This window comes from Lissotriton vulgaris, unplaced genomic scaffold, assembly GCF_964263255.1.
Source record: "Lissotriton vulgaris unplaced genomic scaffold, aLisVul1.2 SCAFFOLD_6579, whole genome shotgun sequence".
Lineage (NCBI taxonomy): Eukaryota > Metazoa > Chordata > Amphibia > Caudata > Salamandridae > Lissotriton > Lissotriton vulgaris.
This window is the reverse complement of record NW_028249623.1, coordinates 54,233-73,421: the sequence shown is the minus strand read 5'-3', so window position 1 is coordinate 73,421 and position 19,189 is coordinate 54,233. Positions and strand designations below refer to the sequence as shown.

General features: G+C 42.6%; 1 protein-coding gene across 1 annotated transcript; it reads left to right on the top strand.

Moving 5' to 3' along the window:
• Positions 1-337: 337 nt before the first annotated feature.
• Positions 338-1,320, top strand: LOC147663523 (olfactory receptor 5AR1-like; the record flags this gene model as incomplete). The annotated part of the gene is made up of 1 exon (XM_086950392.1): positions 338-1,320. A coding segment is annotated over one exon (983 nt), but the record flags the coding sequence as incomplete, so codon positions are not given.
• Positions 1,321-19,189: the final 17,869 nt, after the last annotated feature.

Genomic DNA, 19,189 nt, shown 5'->3' with positions numbered 1-19,189 from the left:
TTCTCACCCTCAGTGCTAGTGCTATTTTGACTGCCATGCACCAAAATATGAGGAAAATGTGAGTTTTAGCCAAAGTCTGAGGTTTGTGAGGGCCGCCTCCCTTCTTATGACCACGGTCCACATGTTGGATGATGTAACCTGTGGGAACAAGAATGGATAGGACGTACAAGGACATTGGAATGATTCATGTTTTAATGATAAAAGGTGCTGAGTGCAAGTTGAAGGGTGTGCGGTGTCAATGTTAACAAGAGGTGTATCCACTATATGCAATCTATCTGATCAAATATTACCTTTATGCACAATGTATGTATTATAAGTTTGTCTTCTTTTTCTACAGCTGATATGAAAGTGGAGTCATTGAAATTTAAAAATGGAAGCTTGAATACAGAATTCCTACTCACTGGCCTCTCTCAGGACCCGACTGTAAAGATTATTCTCTTTGTGTTATTTTTTATGATATACATCTTGACTCTCATTGGAAATATAAGCATTATCACAGCCTGCATCAGTGACCTTCGGCTTCACACTCCTATGTACTTTTTCCTGGGAAACCTTTCCTTGGTGGACATTTGTTATGCTTCTGTAATTGTTCCTAACATGTTGGCCCAACTTCTGGTTAGAAGTAGGATCAGCTTCACTGGCTGTGCAGCTCAGATGTTCACTTCATTGGTCTTCGGGATTACAGAATGTGTGCTCCTTGCAATCATGGCATATGATCGTTATGTAGCCATCACATTTCCCCTGCAATATACAGTCATCATGCGCTTATCTATTTGTTGGACATTAGTATCCTGCTGCTGTTTATGTGGCGGTGTGGTAGCATTCTCAGGCACATTTCTTACACTACGGTTGCCACTATGCGGGTCTGAAATTAATCATTTTTTTTGTGATCTCCCTGCTCTTCTGAAGATGGCATGTGTGGACACCTATGTCACAGAGATGATAATCTTCTCTTTTGGAATCTTTATACTTTTGGTACCAAGCCTCTTCACTGCAATCTCCTACATCCGAATCATTATCACAGTTGTAACAATCCACTCTTCTGAAGCCAGATTAAAAGTCTTCTCCACGTGTACCCCTCATCTGATAGTTGTCACCATATTCTACAGCACCACAATCTACATGTACATGAAACCAGTGTCTAAAAGCTCTGGAGATTCGGATAAAATGATCTCTGTATTTTATACTGTGACCCCACCAATGCTCAACCCCATTATCTACAGTCTACGAAATAAGGATGTGAAGATGGCTCTGAAGAATGTTTTCTTAAGGGCACATTTGGAATTCACATCTTACTTTTGTTCAGCAGCCATTCAGTAGATGCGTATTTGAAAAAAAGTAGGAATGTGAAATAAAACCATGTAGATGAATTATTTAGTCAAATATTGAATGCAAGCCGAGGTTACATTATAAGTTGGTCCCAAATAAATTACTGATTACTATAGAGTGTACAGAGTCAAGGAAACAAAGGTGGAACATAAATCCAAATTACAATCCTCTCGTATCATTATTGCCTGCACATCATTGATTAATGTAGGTTGTAATTGAACATAATATCAGGGCTGGAGATCCTGGATCTCTAAGGAATGTTAATTATTGAAAGTTAAATGTGATTAATAATGAAAAATGAAGGTCTTTCAGCACATCATTTAGAAGGATAACTCGTTGTATGACATGGACACAAAGCTGATAGGGCCACATGTGAGTAGACTACTATTAACAATAATGCAGCTATGCAATCGATGTATGCCCAGTTCTATTTACAACCCATCACCTGAAAGGCAGAACTGAGAGCAACAACATACATAGCAACACGCAGCATGTTCTATCCATGGACGTTGCATGCTGAACCTGCAACACCACACAAAAAGGCAAGATTGGAAGCTGTCTATGTATGCAGGGCTTACTGAACAGAGCACCTGGTACTACTTGGAATCTTGGGTGGCAGTCCCTTTAGAGTTAAGTGTAAACTGAAACATTGCCATACTGACAGCACAGTGTATTCATTCAGGCACTGATGTATTGTAATATGTCAATAATTCTGCTTTAGAACTGACTGTAATATTGTGTGTTCATTTAAATGTGTTGGTTTTCACTGCCTTCCCTTCACTTACCCCCCACTAGCAGGCACGGCAAAGGACTCAGTCTGAAATGTCGTGTGATGTTACATCTGCTACCTCTAGTATTTTCATATAATAAAGTTTCCAGGAATAGGCCTTGTAAGAATGAATAGTAAAAGGAAACGTGGAACTGGAAAAAAGTGCCTGGCCACAAAGAAGTGGTCTGGTCGGATGTATGACGTTACAACGCATACTTTTACCACGCATGCCTTTACAACGCGGTATTTACAATGAAAACCTTTACAACGCATAGTGCTTTGGGGTGCTGGATAGTGAATAGTTTAATTTACTATTCCAACTCCAGTCCCCGTGGACACTAGGGAAGGTGTTGGATAGTAAATTAAACGTATTCCCTATCCTGTGGAGAAGTGTGGCTCAGGGGTTAGAGGCGGCAGACCCGGAAGCTGAGATCGGCCCTGGACCAGGGTTCAATTCCCAGCCTCGGCGGGTCTGGGGCAAAAAATTCCACGGACTCGATAATTCTCGCTCCGGTGCCTTCTCGACTCACGGGTTCACACTCTGCGACTCTGGGCAATAGCTTGCTTAATCTCCACAATGGCCCCTCGTGGCGGGATGCCTGGCTTTCACCTTGTGGATACCCTGCCGGGGCTATCTCACAGGGGAATACCAGGACGGGTTCCCTAAGCAAGCGCCGGGACACCCTGTGCGGGTAGCTGTGCGCTATATAAGCTCAAATACATACATCCTAGAGCGCCCCCCAGCACAATGCGTTGTAATGGTTGTCGTTGTAAATACCACGTTGTAAAGGCACTGCGTTGTAAAAGTTGCGTCGTAAAGGAGGTTTCCTGGTCTGGGCATCCAAATAGTACATATCAGCAAAGGGTACAAAGTGCACATTTGGTGTCCGTCTGTATCCACTTCCGGGTGAAGGCTGAGTCTGCAGTTGTCGGTTCCACATCACTCAACATTTCAACTAGCCACAGATGAACAAATACTTACATAGTGGAATTGGCTTGCATCCATCACTCTAAACTGCTGCTTAATATAGGAACAGTACAGCTCCTCCAACATGGAAATCATGTGCTCAGGGATATAAGTTCCGTGTTATACAGTGATGGACTGTTGATATCCGAATAGTTAGGTTTATAAGGACCTTGGTATACCATTGACAGGAAAAATTAACTTTGGGTGCCTGTCTTGACTTGTGAAGATTTTTGTGATGGAACAACACTGCTGCACTAAACCTGAGGTGGCCAAGCTTGGGATGAATGTCTAGCTCAGCCCTTTCCCCATGAGCACTGGTGGCATAAAATACAGCAAAGTCAAGCCTTAAGAGCACTATATTTTACTCTTCAACTGCTGTGCCGAAAGGGAATGATAATACTGAATGCACGACAACTCTGCGCATGCAATCTAAAATATTACTTTACTCCTCTGGTGTAGGAGTAAGAATACTTTGCAGAAAGTAGGGTTCTGTTCTGGATAACCAATGTGATGTTGCCATTGAGAGGTTGAACTTCTCTCTCTTTTCTGTTTTTACAGTTAGGGGAAATTGACAGGAAATAATTTGTTGCCTTTCCTTATGCTTAGCTTTGTACATTTGACAAGTAACACCTTTTGACATTTTAAACATGTATTGTGTTAGAATGAATTACCATGTGATGTATGTATTTATTGAACATATTGTACTAAATAGGACATACAATGATTCCACAGAAAGCAAGAGGCAGATATTCGTCCAGGAGCTTCTGCATAACGTTTTACCAGGAAATCGTGTTCCAACCCAAGCTTCCCCACTTCACCACATTGGGTGATCCTGTGCAAATCACTTCTCTTCATTATGCCTCATTTAGATTGTCAAGTGAGTTATCATCTTGAAGGAAATTAGAGCCTGATTTTGATTCACAAATAGTGGCTGCAAATTCATCACCTACGTTTGTGCGAATGGAAATGAATTTTCTCAACCAACCTGTACTAATAGTTCAGTTCACAACATTCCAAATTGTAGGGGTCTGCAACTGAACTCAACTACTAAATCAATATTCATGAGGTAGGTCACAATTTGCAACTCATTATGATTGGATGCCATTGCAGCAATAGTGGTCTGCGGGATCAGCAAACCACCAAGCCTGCGCTCCTATTTCAATAGTCTATTTTTCCAAAAGGAAACAAGTGTGCATTTAAGAAAAGAAATTGACTTTGTAAAGAAATCTTAACAACCTTTTTACGACATTTTTTGTGAACGAGTTACCACCCTATCTCACGAGTCTTTAACTTTTCAATGTTTTGCGACTGGATTTTAGTGGTAAAACATGATACATTTCATTAGGAATTGATGCTCTAAACATACCTCTGACAAAGAGCAATTTTCCATGGATTTCTAAACCCATTTTGAGATTATGTAACCTCTTACCGAAATGCAGCATTAGTTTATTATATAACAAGATGCCATTTTGCAGTCTCGAATGCAATCATATTAAGAACCGCAGGCATTGCAAGCAGAAATGGCTTTGTACATCAGTTCAGTATGTCTCCTAAATAAACACTTCACTTATGTATAGAAAAAATGTTGTTCCACATACACAAATAATATTAGCCATACATTCAGTGCTACTGCCAAAGTGACATCTCTAAGGGTGGAAAAAAGTGTATGTTTAAAAGCTATTGTTTGTAATAGATGCCATGCAGGCGTCAATGCAGTCACATAATCCAATGCTTGAAAGTACCCAAAGCATTCCAGAAATAACATTTAAACTGCAAATCCTTTGAAGACTTGGCTCATGTTTTAGCTCTTAGAGCTAAGACAGACCTGTGGCTGACTGTCGTTCAGCTCTGTCTCTGAAATCACTGGCTTGTTGACTTCTTTCCTAACCCTGTCATAAGGTACACACCCAAGAATGAGACAGGATTAAATGCCAGCCGTGCCTTCAGCATCCAGCTGCTGAGCGAAGTTCTTAAACATTGAAAATGAGAGGGAACACAGACAGCTGCATTCACGAGATGAGCTCAAGTGAATGAATCTTGAGTTACCACAATAATGGTCTAAAAACATACTGTATTGTATCTGGACTATCTACTTAATCATTAGGGGCCTCATGTATGGATTGTTGGTGTACGGCAACTTTGCAAGTCACCCTGCTGCACTGCCATCTCTTAAAGTGAAAGGTCAGGAATGCACTGTATTTATAAAAATAAAAAAGTGTGTTCCTACACGTTCCCCCTGCGCTGGCGCCATTTTGGCAGCCCAGCGCCAACGTAGGCACCCTTGCACAATGGTGCCAGGGTGCTAGTGTTGTCGGCAGGATTGTTTTTGCGCAGTTAGGGGCACCTTACTGCACAAAAACTGCCCTGGGGGGCTCTTTTCTCTTTCCATGTGTGCTGCACACATGGAAAGAGAAAACATTAAGACCTGGGAGGAGTTTGCAGTGCTCAGATATGCGGATCATTACATGGAGTTCAGCGAGCAGCGGAGTGGGTTATATTGTGCTGCTTCGAATGATTTTTAGTGCTGGGAGTTTGTCTCATTCTGTAAAATCAGCACAAACGGCATTATGCATCAAGCCAGAGGACGCTGCTTCGTTCTGCTGCTGGAGTAGATATTATCAAAAGCGGCAGGTTCCTCAACAAAAGCTGCAGAATTATAAACTAGAAGGTCCAGCATGCAGTTTTTCACTCTGCATGAGAGAAAAAAATCCACTCAGCATCACAGAGTTTTTTAGAACTCTGCATTGAGAAGGCACAAATCCACAAACCCAACCCGCGGAACGGAATTCTTGACCAACCCACCCCTCCACAAAGCCTCTTCTGATATTCTACTTAGCACCCCTAAGGAACTATCTTCCAAGCCATTGACAAATGTACATCCATACAGAAAGACAAATACAATCAACAGCTCAAACTATAAGCAAAGCCTTTGTCAGCTAGAAACATTGGTGCCCCAACTCCTTCACTAATTCGATACTCAACACTGCCTGATACCACAAGGTATTCTCAGCTAAGATTGCCACTCTAGTAAAAGGTTGAGGGTATTAGGAATACTGGTGAAAATGGTTATAATTTCTGTTGCAACTTAAAATTGTAACAACCAAAATTGCTTGTAGGGTGCAGACAGCTGTGCCAACTTATTCTTTTTGTCTGCCTTTTCTGGTTGTGCATTCTCAGTGGATAAAAACTATTCAGGGTCCATTGGAGATACTCAAGAACCACCGAAGAGATGCAAATGTATTTTATCTGCTGGAACAAACTTCTGCACCAAACATGTACCCCCATGCACAGAATAAGGTGGCTATGCCAAGCCATGTCCCATAGGTAGACTGATGGGTTGTCCTTGTGGTTCCTGTTACTAGATGTGGGGTATACCAAAAAGAATTAAGGCCTGCACAGCTTCTCTAACCTTAAACTATCAACAAGGATTTGTCCATGGGAGATAGTGTAATAATGCCAGGAGTACAGGATTCTTCACTAAAACCGTGGAAACTCCGTTTCTAAATTGGAATGTTTGGTCTGTGTCAACCTTGGGAATACTGTTATATTTCCCTTCTTTATTAGTGATCTGAGCTTGAACGGGTGTGAGTAAGTTAAGATTGTTAAGAGTTCTGAAGTACAGTCCAATGGAAATCTATTTTCCTAACTAGTGAGAATAAAATATTATCTCACTAGCTAGGTTTCACCACTCCACGAACACTGCACTACACATTCCGTCACAAAAAGTGCTCCTACGTAGTTCCGCAAGTCGCATCACGCCCCAAGCAGCAGCTGTTTTGGATGGCCCCAATGATGAAGCATGTCACCTGGGTGCAACCCTGGGTGAGTGAGGGGACTCAAGAAAAGAATTTGCTTTACTTTGGACAGGGGTCTTGTTTTTTCACGCATTCAGTGGAATCCCCAGTCCCTTGGTTAGGTGTTTTGGATCTGAAATTTACAGATTTTTTGTGAACTCAATTCACTATCAACATGAAGATGGGAAATGCATAGTCGCGACCTACTCTCCTTCTCCCTGCAGCAACTCATCTACCTGTGCTTCCCCCAGGTCCGGTCTCCAACAGAAATATTGTGGAAATTGAGCATTCACCTGGGATGCAAATAAGTACCTGATCAATGTTTCCCATCTGAGGCACAGTTGTTGGAATACCTGTGTATAATCCAGGAAATCCAGTATGCCTATTTGTTGGACTGTCCTCGAAAATGAACTGATTCCCATCTGCAAGCAGTAATTCCATAACTCTTTGGCGATCTCCATCAGCATCTCGGCATTGCGCCTCCAGCTCATTGATGTACTGTATGGCTGACACGTTGTCCAGCTTCAGTAAAATTGAACACCTGCCCCTGCTCTTTGCCAGGCTAGTAATGGGAAGGAACCTGCAAGGAGCTCCAAGCATCACCTATCCAAATGTCTCCACAGATGATATCTGATGTTATCGCTATATCCGGCACCAATCCTTATATTGCTTTGCCATTCCATGCTTCCTTGTGGTTCAGTCACAATACCAATTCGATTCTGGGCTCCTGGAATGAAGGGATCTGTTCCGCGTGTGACAGTATTTTCTGGACGTGCTGGATCTTAAGCTGTTGAAGTGCCATTTAATGTAGGGAGCACAGAAATATTGCTTGGGTGGGGGACCTACTATCCTGGAAGAGATCCCACTGGTCAGACCAGAAGGGTTTAAGCCCTTCTGGTCTGACCAGTGGGATCTCTTTGGGCCCTGAAGAGTTATTTCAGCATAGCACATAAGGACACTGCGGTAGTACACCATTCATCAATGACAAAAACCTGTTCACCCACATAAATCCTGAACCAAACTAGCAGCTCAAGAGAAAAAAAAAATATTTAACTGTTCCCACACCATTAAGCCCAGAGCATTGCTTCAAGAGAGTACACCTTTACACCACTGCTAGACAGTCAAGACAACTGAAATGTGACTTACAGATCCAATAGCCGCATTCAATAAAGGGACGTATTTATTAGTGTGCTCCACTGTACCATTGTTGAGGTATTATGACAGCTGTATGGTGTGAGAAGATATGGAAAGAACGCATTCCGGGCATCACCTGCAACACAAAACTGGGAAATGTCTTAAAAAGGAGGCTCTATTTGAGATGTAATTATCATTTCTACATACATGCAGTTAATGCCAGGGTAATGTCTAATTATTGTTTTATAATGAGCAATGAGTATGTTTGAGATGCCACCCCCCTCGACATTGTTACTTACCAACGAGCTAAATGTTACCAAAATCTCCAGTAATCAAGGGACCGGCAAGAGTTAAGTGATGGAAGATGCAGCTGATGTGTATGCTTTCAGGAAAGGCAGCATGCACATCAGTGGAGTGGTGTGGATCACTGGTTAGAGGCGGCAGACCTGAGAGCAGAGAACTGCCTGGGACCAGGGTTCGATTCCCGACGCAGCAGGGTCTTGGACCAGTATCAGAGGACTTGATAATTCTCGCCTCGGTGCCTACTCTAATCAGGGATCACACTCGGCAACTCTGGGCATTAAGCTTGCCTCATCTCCACAACGGCCCCTCACAAACGCCGGGGATGCCTGGTTTCACCTTGGAGACTCCCAGGAGGGACTATCTCACATGGAAAGCCAGGACGGGTTCCCCAGCGGTCTATAGCGCCACGAGGCCTGCGGTGCGGGTAGCAGTGTGCTTTACAAGACACACACAATTACAATCACAGATGGTTTGCGTGTTGATATAGTGTCAGAGGTATCTATTGCTTAACAGGTGTGCTGTGTGGTATGCTGCGTGGTGCAGTGCCTTAAGTGCCACATGGGTGCAATCAATAGCTTGTACCACACGAGGGAACTGGGAAAATATGTAAAATGTTTTTGTTGCCCCTTTCCATTTCCCCCAAGTGGCATGGCAATACACTGGTGCTATCTTCTGTTAATGTTTCTCAGTGTCTGATGCAAGGGTTAGGGTGATAACTACATTGTTAAAGCTGACACCCCAGGAAAGCTCCATTGGCAATGAAATAGAATGCAGCCAGTAATTTGACAAGCCCATCTCCCCAGTCTTAAAATCCCTAAATTGGCTGCCCTATGAAGCAAGAATTCAGCTAAAGATTGCCTATCTGTCTCACAAAGCCCTCCATTTCAAAACCCCCAGTTTTCTAGCTCAAAATCTGGAATTATCCGTAGGAGGTCGACCTTCTCGGAGTGCTAACTCTCTCATCCTGATACCACATATATTTCCTAAAAAGAGAACGTGTCACTGTGCCTTCTCTGGCTCTGCGCCGAAGATCTGGAACTCTCTCCCACCGGAAATATGCAGAATCTCCTCCAAGACTGCCTTCAAATTGCAAGCAAAAAGATTCCTCTTTAACAAGTTCCTGCCTTAAAAGTTTTTAGATCGTCTGCTCTAATGCTTTTGACCTTCACCCTAAAGTCTGCGTTTGATATTATTCTGCTCTACTATTCACTTGCTCCCTCCTAGTTTGATATGTTCCAATCATTATCTTATGCTGTGTTTTCCCTTCGATTATAACCTTCTTGTTTGATGTGCACATTTGAGTTGTTTGCGTTGTTATCCCTTTGATGATTGTACTGCAACTTTTACCTTCCTCTCCCTCAAATCGTAAAGCGCTCTGATATCCTTTGGGATCATGTTCCCTCTATATAAAACTTTATAAATAAATAAAGACAATGAACCAGCTCGGGTACTGGCTGGTACAGGCCTGCTGCTCCAAAATCCCAATATTTATATTTCTGCCTCTTACTATTTAATTTTGAACATTCTACCACCAGGGATATGTTTCTATTGCATTATAGGCCTAAGTCAGAAGGTGAAATATTTGATTGCAACAAATCTGCCTAGTGTTTTGCACGCGCGCTACATTGTGGCTGGCTTGAAATCGAGCCTTGGTCCCGTTCAACCATAAACAGTAAAGAATATTTGGAGCTGTACTTTTTTATATTTTTTCTATTTTTTTAAACATATTTTTATTAAAAAGGCTAATGATTTCCCATGCATTGCATTACAAGCACACACAATTGACCATGTTGATACATTGGTATCTATAAAGTTTCATCATAGGCAGCACATCATTGAAAGTACAACCCTATTCAGACAGGTTATCGCATCATTAACATTGGTCTAAGACTCTGGCTTGCCTTTATTCGCCTGTCCCCCTTACTCGGATACTGGCGCTATCTCCCCTGAGTTTTTATATGTCTCCCAGGGAGACCATATTTTTTTATTTTTTTTCTTACATACCCTGCTATCATATATAAAAAGGACAACTCATGGCACAATCCTCTTCAAGTACTGAAGCCAGAAACTGGAACACATTACCTCATTAGCTGCCAACTTTTAAAACGGACACAAAAGCCCTTCTCCTCCAACAATATTTTGGCTAGGACATTCCAATTAATCTTGGCATGGACATATACCCTACCTTCGCCTCGTCAGCGACTTATGACCTCTGCACTGCTGTATATATCGCTTGTAGAAGTGGCTTTTGTGTAATGATCTACCATTTTGTAAGTCTTGACTACTGCAAACATTTGTGATAGTATTTGGTCATTTTAAACCAGCTGTAATTTCCAGGCAAGTAAATGTTTCTACTGTAAAGTGCTCTAACAATTTTGGATAGTGAGCGCACTATATCAACACAAATAAATAACTAAGTAAGTGAGTAAATAAATATATCCTCCCAGCATGACATATACAGAAAAAGAATGGTAATCCAGGATAATACACCTTTCTTTAATGAGTTTTTCTAGTTACTGAGAAAAGAAAAAGTGGCAGAAAATATATGGAGAGTCAGGGACTTTGAATCCACATTTATGATCTCTTGAAATGGAAATGTCCTCCATATGGTAAAGATGTGTACTCTTGTCCAGAGTGCCAAGATTTACTGCTATTTAGACCCCTAAATCTGATCTTTCTCAGTGGATGCAGTCTTCTTGAACAGAGAGGTGTGCCGAAAACACTACCTGCATAGTGGTGAAAGACTATCGCTTTCACCAGCCGGTAAGCAGCACATGTGTGGTGGTAGCAGCATACCGTATTGTGATCAGTAGTAGTAAACAGGACCTTTTTATACTGTGCAACTGGAGTGAGACCTACAGGCTCGCTCAGCTTTTTAACATTTTGGTTACTGTGTGCCTAATTCACACTTGACCTACATCAGGGAAGTTGTGGAGTGCTGCGCAGTGCAGGAGTAGTGGATCTGCATTAGACATGTGTGCCTGGGAAGAGTACAGTACAAGGATGGAGCAGTATACTAAAGTGCATTTGTGATTAGTACATGTACTGTGTGTATGTATGCTTAGAGAAATATATTTAATGAAAGATGAAGTACTGTGCAGTAAATGTGTGTATAAAATATGTGGTAAGTGTATGTGCTGGTATGGTGTACAATATAAATGGTGAACTGTTGTGCACCATGCATATGATGAGTGTGTGTGCTGGCACTGTGTCTGTTTGTAAAGAGTTCACTCTGGTTAAATACAGAAAAGTTTCAGTGCTGAACACTGAGAACAGACAGTGTGGGCGCTGCATGCATCAGTACATGTATGGGTACTATACATAGAGGAGCACGGCTGGACTAAAAGTATTGTGTGAAAGTGCACTGAGTGCGAGTGCCTGACATGGTAAATTGTATGGAGGACACTGGGTTCTGTTTTGGGAAGCCCAGGCCTGCCTGCTAAAAACATGAGGAGGAGAGAAATGCCCACAGACAGATTTGCGCATTGCTGCATTCCTGTGAGCTCCATTTAAATTTTAAAAGACTGCTCTTTGATTCAGTGATAGATCACAAGGAAGGGGCATGGACACATCTCTGGAAGGGAGATGGGGTCATAAGAGAATCACAAAGATTAGAGATCCGGGTCTGTGATGAAGTTTTTGATGCAAATCTCAAATCACTGTGGCTGACATCCAGTTGTGAACTCTAGTCATTCCCATGAAATGTGTTGTGGCCAATCAGCTTCAGAGTTGTGCCTGCTTTGACAGACATCTGTCATGAAAAAAAGATGAAAAGAAGTGCCCACTTCATAAAAAGCAGAACCCCAACCTAGAACTTCAAAGATCCAGGTCTTAATTCACGTTTGGTGTCTGTAAAAGGACTATAAAAAGGAGAGGTTTAGTACTCAAATATTGGTCATCTGCCAAACAGCTAGACCAGCAGTGTAAGAAGGGGAAGCTCTGCAAGACGACTGCCTGTGACAGGACAGGGGGTCAAGACCTGCTAGTCTCCCTCCTGGGACCCTGCATGCCAGAAGGGGCTAACAGTAAAGAAGCTGTGGGACAAGCATTCCAATACTTGTGATAGTAGGAGCAGTGATGCCAGGAGGGGCCGACGTGTTGTGGGCGAACGCACCTGGAGAGTCTATACTGCATCTATGAAGTACCACGGCAACACCATATGCCAAAGGAGGCTGACAGGAAAAATCATCAAAGACTTCAGGCCATTGGCCTAGACTAAAGTGAGTCTGGGACTGGTTGGAAAAGCCCAATGAAGGATCTGTCCTGACTGACCCCCATGGAGGATGCCTAATAGGACAACAGGCCCCAACAAGACTCCATTCAAGAACTGAAGAAGTGAATTCCCCAGCTGGTGAGAACTTAACTTACCACATCATTGGGAGCTCGAATCTGCTGTCGATCCCCAGGGAGAGCAGCTGCACCACTCTGGAGAGTGACCCTGCAATTGCCTGATTCTTTCACATATACCGTGTGAATTCTTACTTCCACAAGCAAGTGAGCCAACATGATTTTCCATGTTGAGGGTACCTGCTGTAACACTGAATTCTTCTATGCTACAGAAGCTTGTAGGACTTGAACTAAGGCTTTTTGGGCCCTAGGGGAATTCAATGCTGAAGTCGCTCTGGCACCATAGGTACCTTTGACTGAAATGTTACAGTCAAAAGAGAACTCTCAAATAATACTTAATGGTTTGCATTTCCTGATGCATTCATCAGAGAATGGGAAATGACCCTGAACACATTAAACAAAGAAGGATGGGACAGGGATTTGCCTGGCAACTACTAGAGCCCCAATCTCTAGGGGAACTGTGTTGTTGCATTTGAGTATTGAATTTCTTAGCATGTGTTAAGTTAGAAATAAAATATAACTTTTTCATAAAAAAGCAAGTATATGTCTTGGCACTTATTTATTGTTTATACTGCTTGTATTTGGGGTTATGAGATGAGCTCACCCACCTATATCTGCACCCCCGTTGAGAGAGCTTTGACTGCTCCACCACAGGGTATGGTAGGGGTACTTGGCCCAGTGGAGAGGGATCCATATTAGGCCAGGCCACAGGACATCAGGAGTAAAATGGCTCAACCACCACGGTTGTGCTCTGTAACCCCTGCGTGTCCAGCAGCCCTCTGAAAGGGGTTCTGAAATTAGCACTCATTATTGGTGGCTCATGTAATGTTACTTCTACTAATTAGGGACTCAGCATGCTGAATGCTGGTAGTTGTTGAGCCAGGAAAGTGAGACTAAGAGAAGAAAATTTTAATATAGGTCAACTGAAGAGAGATTGCCTTAGTGGAGGTGGAGGTCCCCTAGAGGAAGAGGTGTGGGTATTTAATGAAGAGGGCAGGGCTTTAGACCAGAGTTGGGATGGTTGGTATTGTGGGTGAAAGATTGTTAGTAGAGCGGGCATCTGGTAAGTGAGGGGGTTATTGAGGTCTGCATGAGGGAGAGTATCAGGAGGAAGGGAAGAGGCTATCAGGCATGTGTTAAAAAGCACAAAAGGAGGAGTGTTCATAAGGGGTAATGGAGGATGAGGATTCTTAGGGACATACAGTAGAAACACAATATATTCTTGTAGTGGAGGGACTGAATCTGTAAATTTGTTCACTCGAGTGAGTGCTACAAGGAAAATCTGGGTGAGTCAATAAAAGAGAGAGGCTTCTCGACTAGGGTGCTGGAAGAATCCAACCTTCATACAGAGGAAGAGCAGCTTATGCATTTAGATGTCCCGTCCATTTCCCACTCCCCCTTCTGACTCAGGTCCCTTTCTGATTCTAGCCCTGTGTTACTGCCTTACATCATATCAGAACGCAGCCTCTACTTCTTCTACTCACATGGCTCTGGTGCCATGACTCCATCTTTTTCTGCTATTCCCTTCTAGCCCATAATGTGCTATTGGACCTGGCCCTCTCCGTTGGGTCACCCCATATGTTTACCTTCCTCAGATTCCATTGCTGAACTCGCTTTTGTTGGCTTATAGGTATCTGTGTACTCCTTCCGTTAATCAGTGGAAAATACTTGTGCTCTCCTTCCATTATGCTTGCTTAAATTGGTCTATACCTAACTGACATATTCGATTTGCTTCTAAGTCCCTAGTAAATGGTACTAGGTGTGTCCACAGCCTGTAAATAAATGCTGATCGTTTGTAGCAGTACTCATCTCATTGTGACACCCACTTCAGCAGCCTTTGAAAACATGTCTCAGGCCAGCGCTGCACACAGTCGCTTAGCTTTAAACTGACATTTCGACCTGATGAAATAGACTGTTTGCCCAGCCCAAACCTTCCTTCTTATCCTTATAAGTCACCTCTAAGGAGGATCATTAGGAAGGGTGCATGTTATCTAAAACATCCACACAGTGAAAAACTCTGAAACATGTTTTCACTGTTTGTAATTTAAAATGCTATTCAATGGTTAAGTCAGATTCTATTCCACTTTTAGAAAATTTCATTTTTCTGCTCTAAGCCAATGTCCCGAAACTATCAGGGTCATCGGTCTCATCACTGAATAGCTCCGCTGGTGTAGTTGGCTATTGTTCCTAGATAGCAAGACACATGGATTCTTGGTGTGCAGGTAGAGGGATTCCTGACTGAGTGGCTGCAGAGCAGCCGTGCACCGGCCTGATTACATATCAGAGGCCTTGCCTGCAGCACACACACCAGAACCTGACACCAGGCCTGCCCCGCCTTTTGTCCTCATAGACAGTTTGGAGCCCAACGCAGAGGAAGAAGTGACCAGAACTAGTTTTGGGGGTAGGTCAAGGAAGTCTCCTAAACAATTGCTGGCGACAGGTATAAAAATGGGACCTTCAGAGCCACTCTTCAGAACACGTCTGGATCTGTGAAAGATTCAGAACTGGGACTTCCTGCTGACTGGACTGCCTGCTTCTTGAAGGACTGTGTTGCTGTATGAAGAAGTGAGGTTGGGCCTTCTTGACTTGATCCAGGGCTAACCAGAGTGACTTCAAGTGTCATGTGGCTGACCTTCCGTTTGATTTCTGGGAAACAACAAGCTTCCAAAGGCCTGCTAGCAACTGACCAGCTGGCCAACACCAAATGGACATTACTGGCCCTGCCTGAGCCTTGTTGATTGCCTCAGCTGGAGTGACTTCTGATTGCCAAGAAGAGCCCCCTTTGTCCTGGACGGGGATCAGAGAGCACCCCTTCTTGACTAACTGAAGATTCCATCAGATTCAGCACAGGGTCCCACAAATCTGTGCAGCTTCGAACCAAAGCTTTTATCTAATGTGCCACAGAGCAAAAAGAAGTCACGCAGAGCCATCCCGAGCAGAACAACCCCAAAAGCTTCACCAGATCCAACATAGGCCCTCGCTGGCCCCGCAGAGCTTTGCAGCTCTTACCTGATTGCTTAATCGGATCTGACGCCAATGATGCAAAGCCGAGCAAAGCCTCACATTCCCAGCTGACTGAGGCTGTGCCGCAAAGTTTTGCAAAGAAACGCTGGCCAGACCTTGCATCAAGGACAAAAGTTACCTCTCTTAGAGGGTTAAAATTGGTCCTGTACCTAGCTTTCTCTCCATTGACTTTGACCAGATACACAGATAGCAAGTTGGACCTATTGGCGCTATGTATTAAAACCCCAAACACTCAAATCTATGGTTCTAATGATTGAATTTTGAATATTTCGGCGTCGTCCTATTCATTACAATATACTTATTTACTATTTTTCAAATTGGTCTCTGATTTTGGAAGTAAATAGCTACTATGCAATGCCAAGAATATATATTTCATCATAATTCAAACTTTTCTTCAGCTTTTCAACTCAACCCTCCTTTTCATCAAATAACTTGAGAGGCATCAAGGGTAGCATTTTAAAGTACATGTGTCATTCTTTCACAGCCAAATTAGTGATTTCAAACATCTTTTTCAGGTGTAAATAGTGATCTTTTCATGGCACTGATGTCCATATTCATTGCAAGGGGTAGGCAAGGAAACTATAGGGCATGAAAAGAAGTATACCAGTGCAGACTATAATGAACATGAAACTTAATTCCAGTTCGCATGAATCCCGTCATTTACTCGCTGGATGTAAATACCTCATTATTCAGTATGAGGAAGATCTTCTGAGATTCCAGAGTTCCCTTGGGGCATCCTGCCAGGGCCATCAGACATGTATAGCGAGGGCTGGAGCCCTTATAAAGGAGACTGTTCTCTCTGTAAAATAACCACTGCATACATCTACATGCTATTCAGTAAACGGTTGGGACTTTCAGGCACTTAGAGTGTAAATCATTCTAGACAGGGTGTTAATAGAAAAGTTGTGAAGAACAAGTGAAGAGCCAAAGTGACCATTTCAAATGAGGAAGCTTATTTTGCTCTCTGATTTGCCATCTGCTGTCAGTCGTCATGGAGTCGGCTGGAATGGACGCCTTACTTCAAGTAAGTCAACAAGAGGGTCTGTGGGCCTTGAAAGTGTCAGAATAGTGTGCTTAGTTCAAGCAGAATACCTACTCCAAAACAGGAAACAACACAATGTTAAGTTGTATTTTTGCCCTATCAGCTTCACATTAACTAACTTAAAAACTCACATGATGTGTCCTAAACACACTGCTCTTAATGCTTCCTTGCACCTCAGTTACTTACTATGTATCACACTTCTTGGCCACGGTCAAGGGAGGTTTGTCCACAGGTTGACGAGGTGGGGGTCTTGACTTTTTTGTCATGTTTTGAACTGTTCACTTGTGATAGAGCAGGTCTCCCCCATCTGGACTCACCCGGTAGAAAGAGGGAGAGGGGCTGCAAGGGGTAGGTTATTAATGGGTATAGTTCATTCTAGGCGATTTTCTAGAAGATATGGTGTTACATACAGGGACCTTCTATTTTTTAAAGTTAAATATTTGAAAGAACATGACCCTAGCCCAAAGGTTGCCTGTTGTAAGAAAGGGGGTCTGAGGCCACGAGAAGGGTAGCCCTGCGTCTGTGGAGAAGTGACTATAAACTCTTTACTTCACCTTTTCCCAATGTAAGTGTAGCAGAGTAGATGCTGACTTCGGCCTTTCATCAATGGGTTTAGATGTGTAAACGAGGATCTGATGATGTCAGAAGCCTCACACAATTGATACATGGATCAAGCAGCTGCCACTTGACTAGTAGAGCTTGGAGGCAAAGGATGGGCAGCTCAGGGGCAGCATTACAAGTGTGGCATCTAGCAGTAAATAGTTTGCCTCACAAGTACCCAGCAGAGCTTAACTAGCTCTTTTAATGCATTAACTCCTTTTACAGATTTGAATGCTGCTTACTAATTTATTGATTTGAATTGAAATCAAATGTCATGGTTTTGGATAAAGACACTGAGGTCTATTTAATAATTTTTCATGCAAGGCAGGGCGGCAAGAAAAGTTGCTGTACTGCATTATGTGAAAGGGAGTACACCCTATCTACTAAGATAGTGCCTAGCGCTGGTGCACTGGGGGCTGCCAGGCACCTTTGCAGGCGCCTTGCACTATGGTGCAAGGGTGACTGCATTACAGTCAGGATAGTTCTTGTGTCAGTAGAAAGAGGAAGCGTTGAGGACAAATACAAATATTTGCGCTATGTGCTTCATCGCGCTACTTTTTCCTAAACTAATCCAAAATGACTTTGCAAGTCTTAATAAATCTCTAAAATGATTTCACGTCAGGCTGCACCAGAAAAATGACACAACAACTCCAATGCAAAATCCTAGTAAATCTGCCCCTCCATGCATATCTTGGTACCATTTTGTACTAATACTTTGCAGTTGATTGGATAGATTGATTGATTGATTGATTGATTGATTGATTGATTGACTGATTAGAGCCAGGTTCCCTTTGTGAGTTAGGTGTTAACTCAAGGAAGAAAGGAAGAGAGGACAGAATTGTCAAGGTCAACAAGAGCAGACAACCATTCTTGTATGCTGGCAAACATACCTGTGTGGAAGACAGAGGACTAGATGTGCAGGGTTAGGCTGTAAGGGGAATGGGACACAGGAGGGCTGACTTGTGTAGTTAGCATTATTGCCCTTAGTTGATGGGAATAGAGCTTGTTAACTACCCACTCTCTGTTTATGCTCCGTAGGCAATAATACAAGTCCTTCCTATGGATGATTTGTTTGGTGCCAGTGTCTGCTTGTGTACTCCATATACTAGAACATTAACCACACATATTACAAAATGGCCCCCTTTTGGGAAATCGGTGTAGAGTTACAGGTTTCAAGGTAGCATTATAGTTTTTGTGTTTTACTTTATTACTATAGAACTGTTGATACTAAACCCGTTTTTTGTTGAAAATAAAATAGAAAATAGAATACTAGAAATACAAATGGCAATCACAATTTTTTATTTACGTGTTGGATTTCTTTCTGGAGTGACTGGAAATTGGATTAGTGCATCAAACTCAAAAAATACAAAACAAACCCTGTGCAGCTGACCTTTATTTTTCTATTCCTTCTAACCCTGATGCCTTTGCTTCACATGGTTCTCAAAGTATAGCACCCTCATCAAATTGTTGCTAATACCAGCGAAAAAAACACATGCCCAGAAATATCAAACCTTTGTTCTGGTGCACTGTCACGAAAAGGGAGGCTAACTGGTACAAAGCATGAATTTAATTTCCAATGTGAGTACTGATTTGTGCTGGAAAGTAGGCTTAAAATAACACAACACTACTTGTGTCAAGGGAGTATCCTTTGTGTGGCACATAGGCGTTTCCACAAAACTACTCCCAAATCCTGATGCCTTATCATGGAGATCTTTTTTTCTCCAAACATTTCCATCTTTGCCTGTGTGCTATAATGAACAACACACATGCACACTTGCAAACGTTTGAAACTATGTTTAAGTATTGTATTTTGAATGAAAGTGCGTCATTCCAGTACCACATCTCTGTTAGATGTAAGATGCACACACATAGTGCACTGA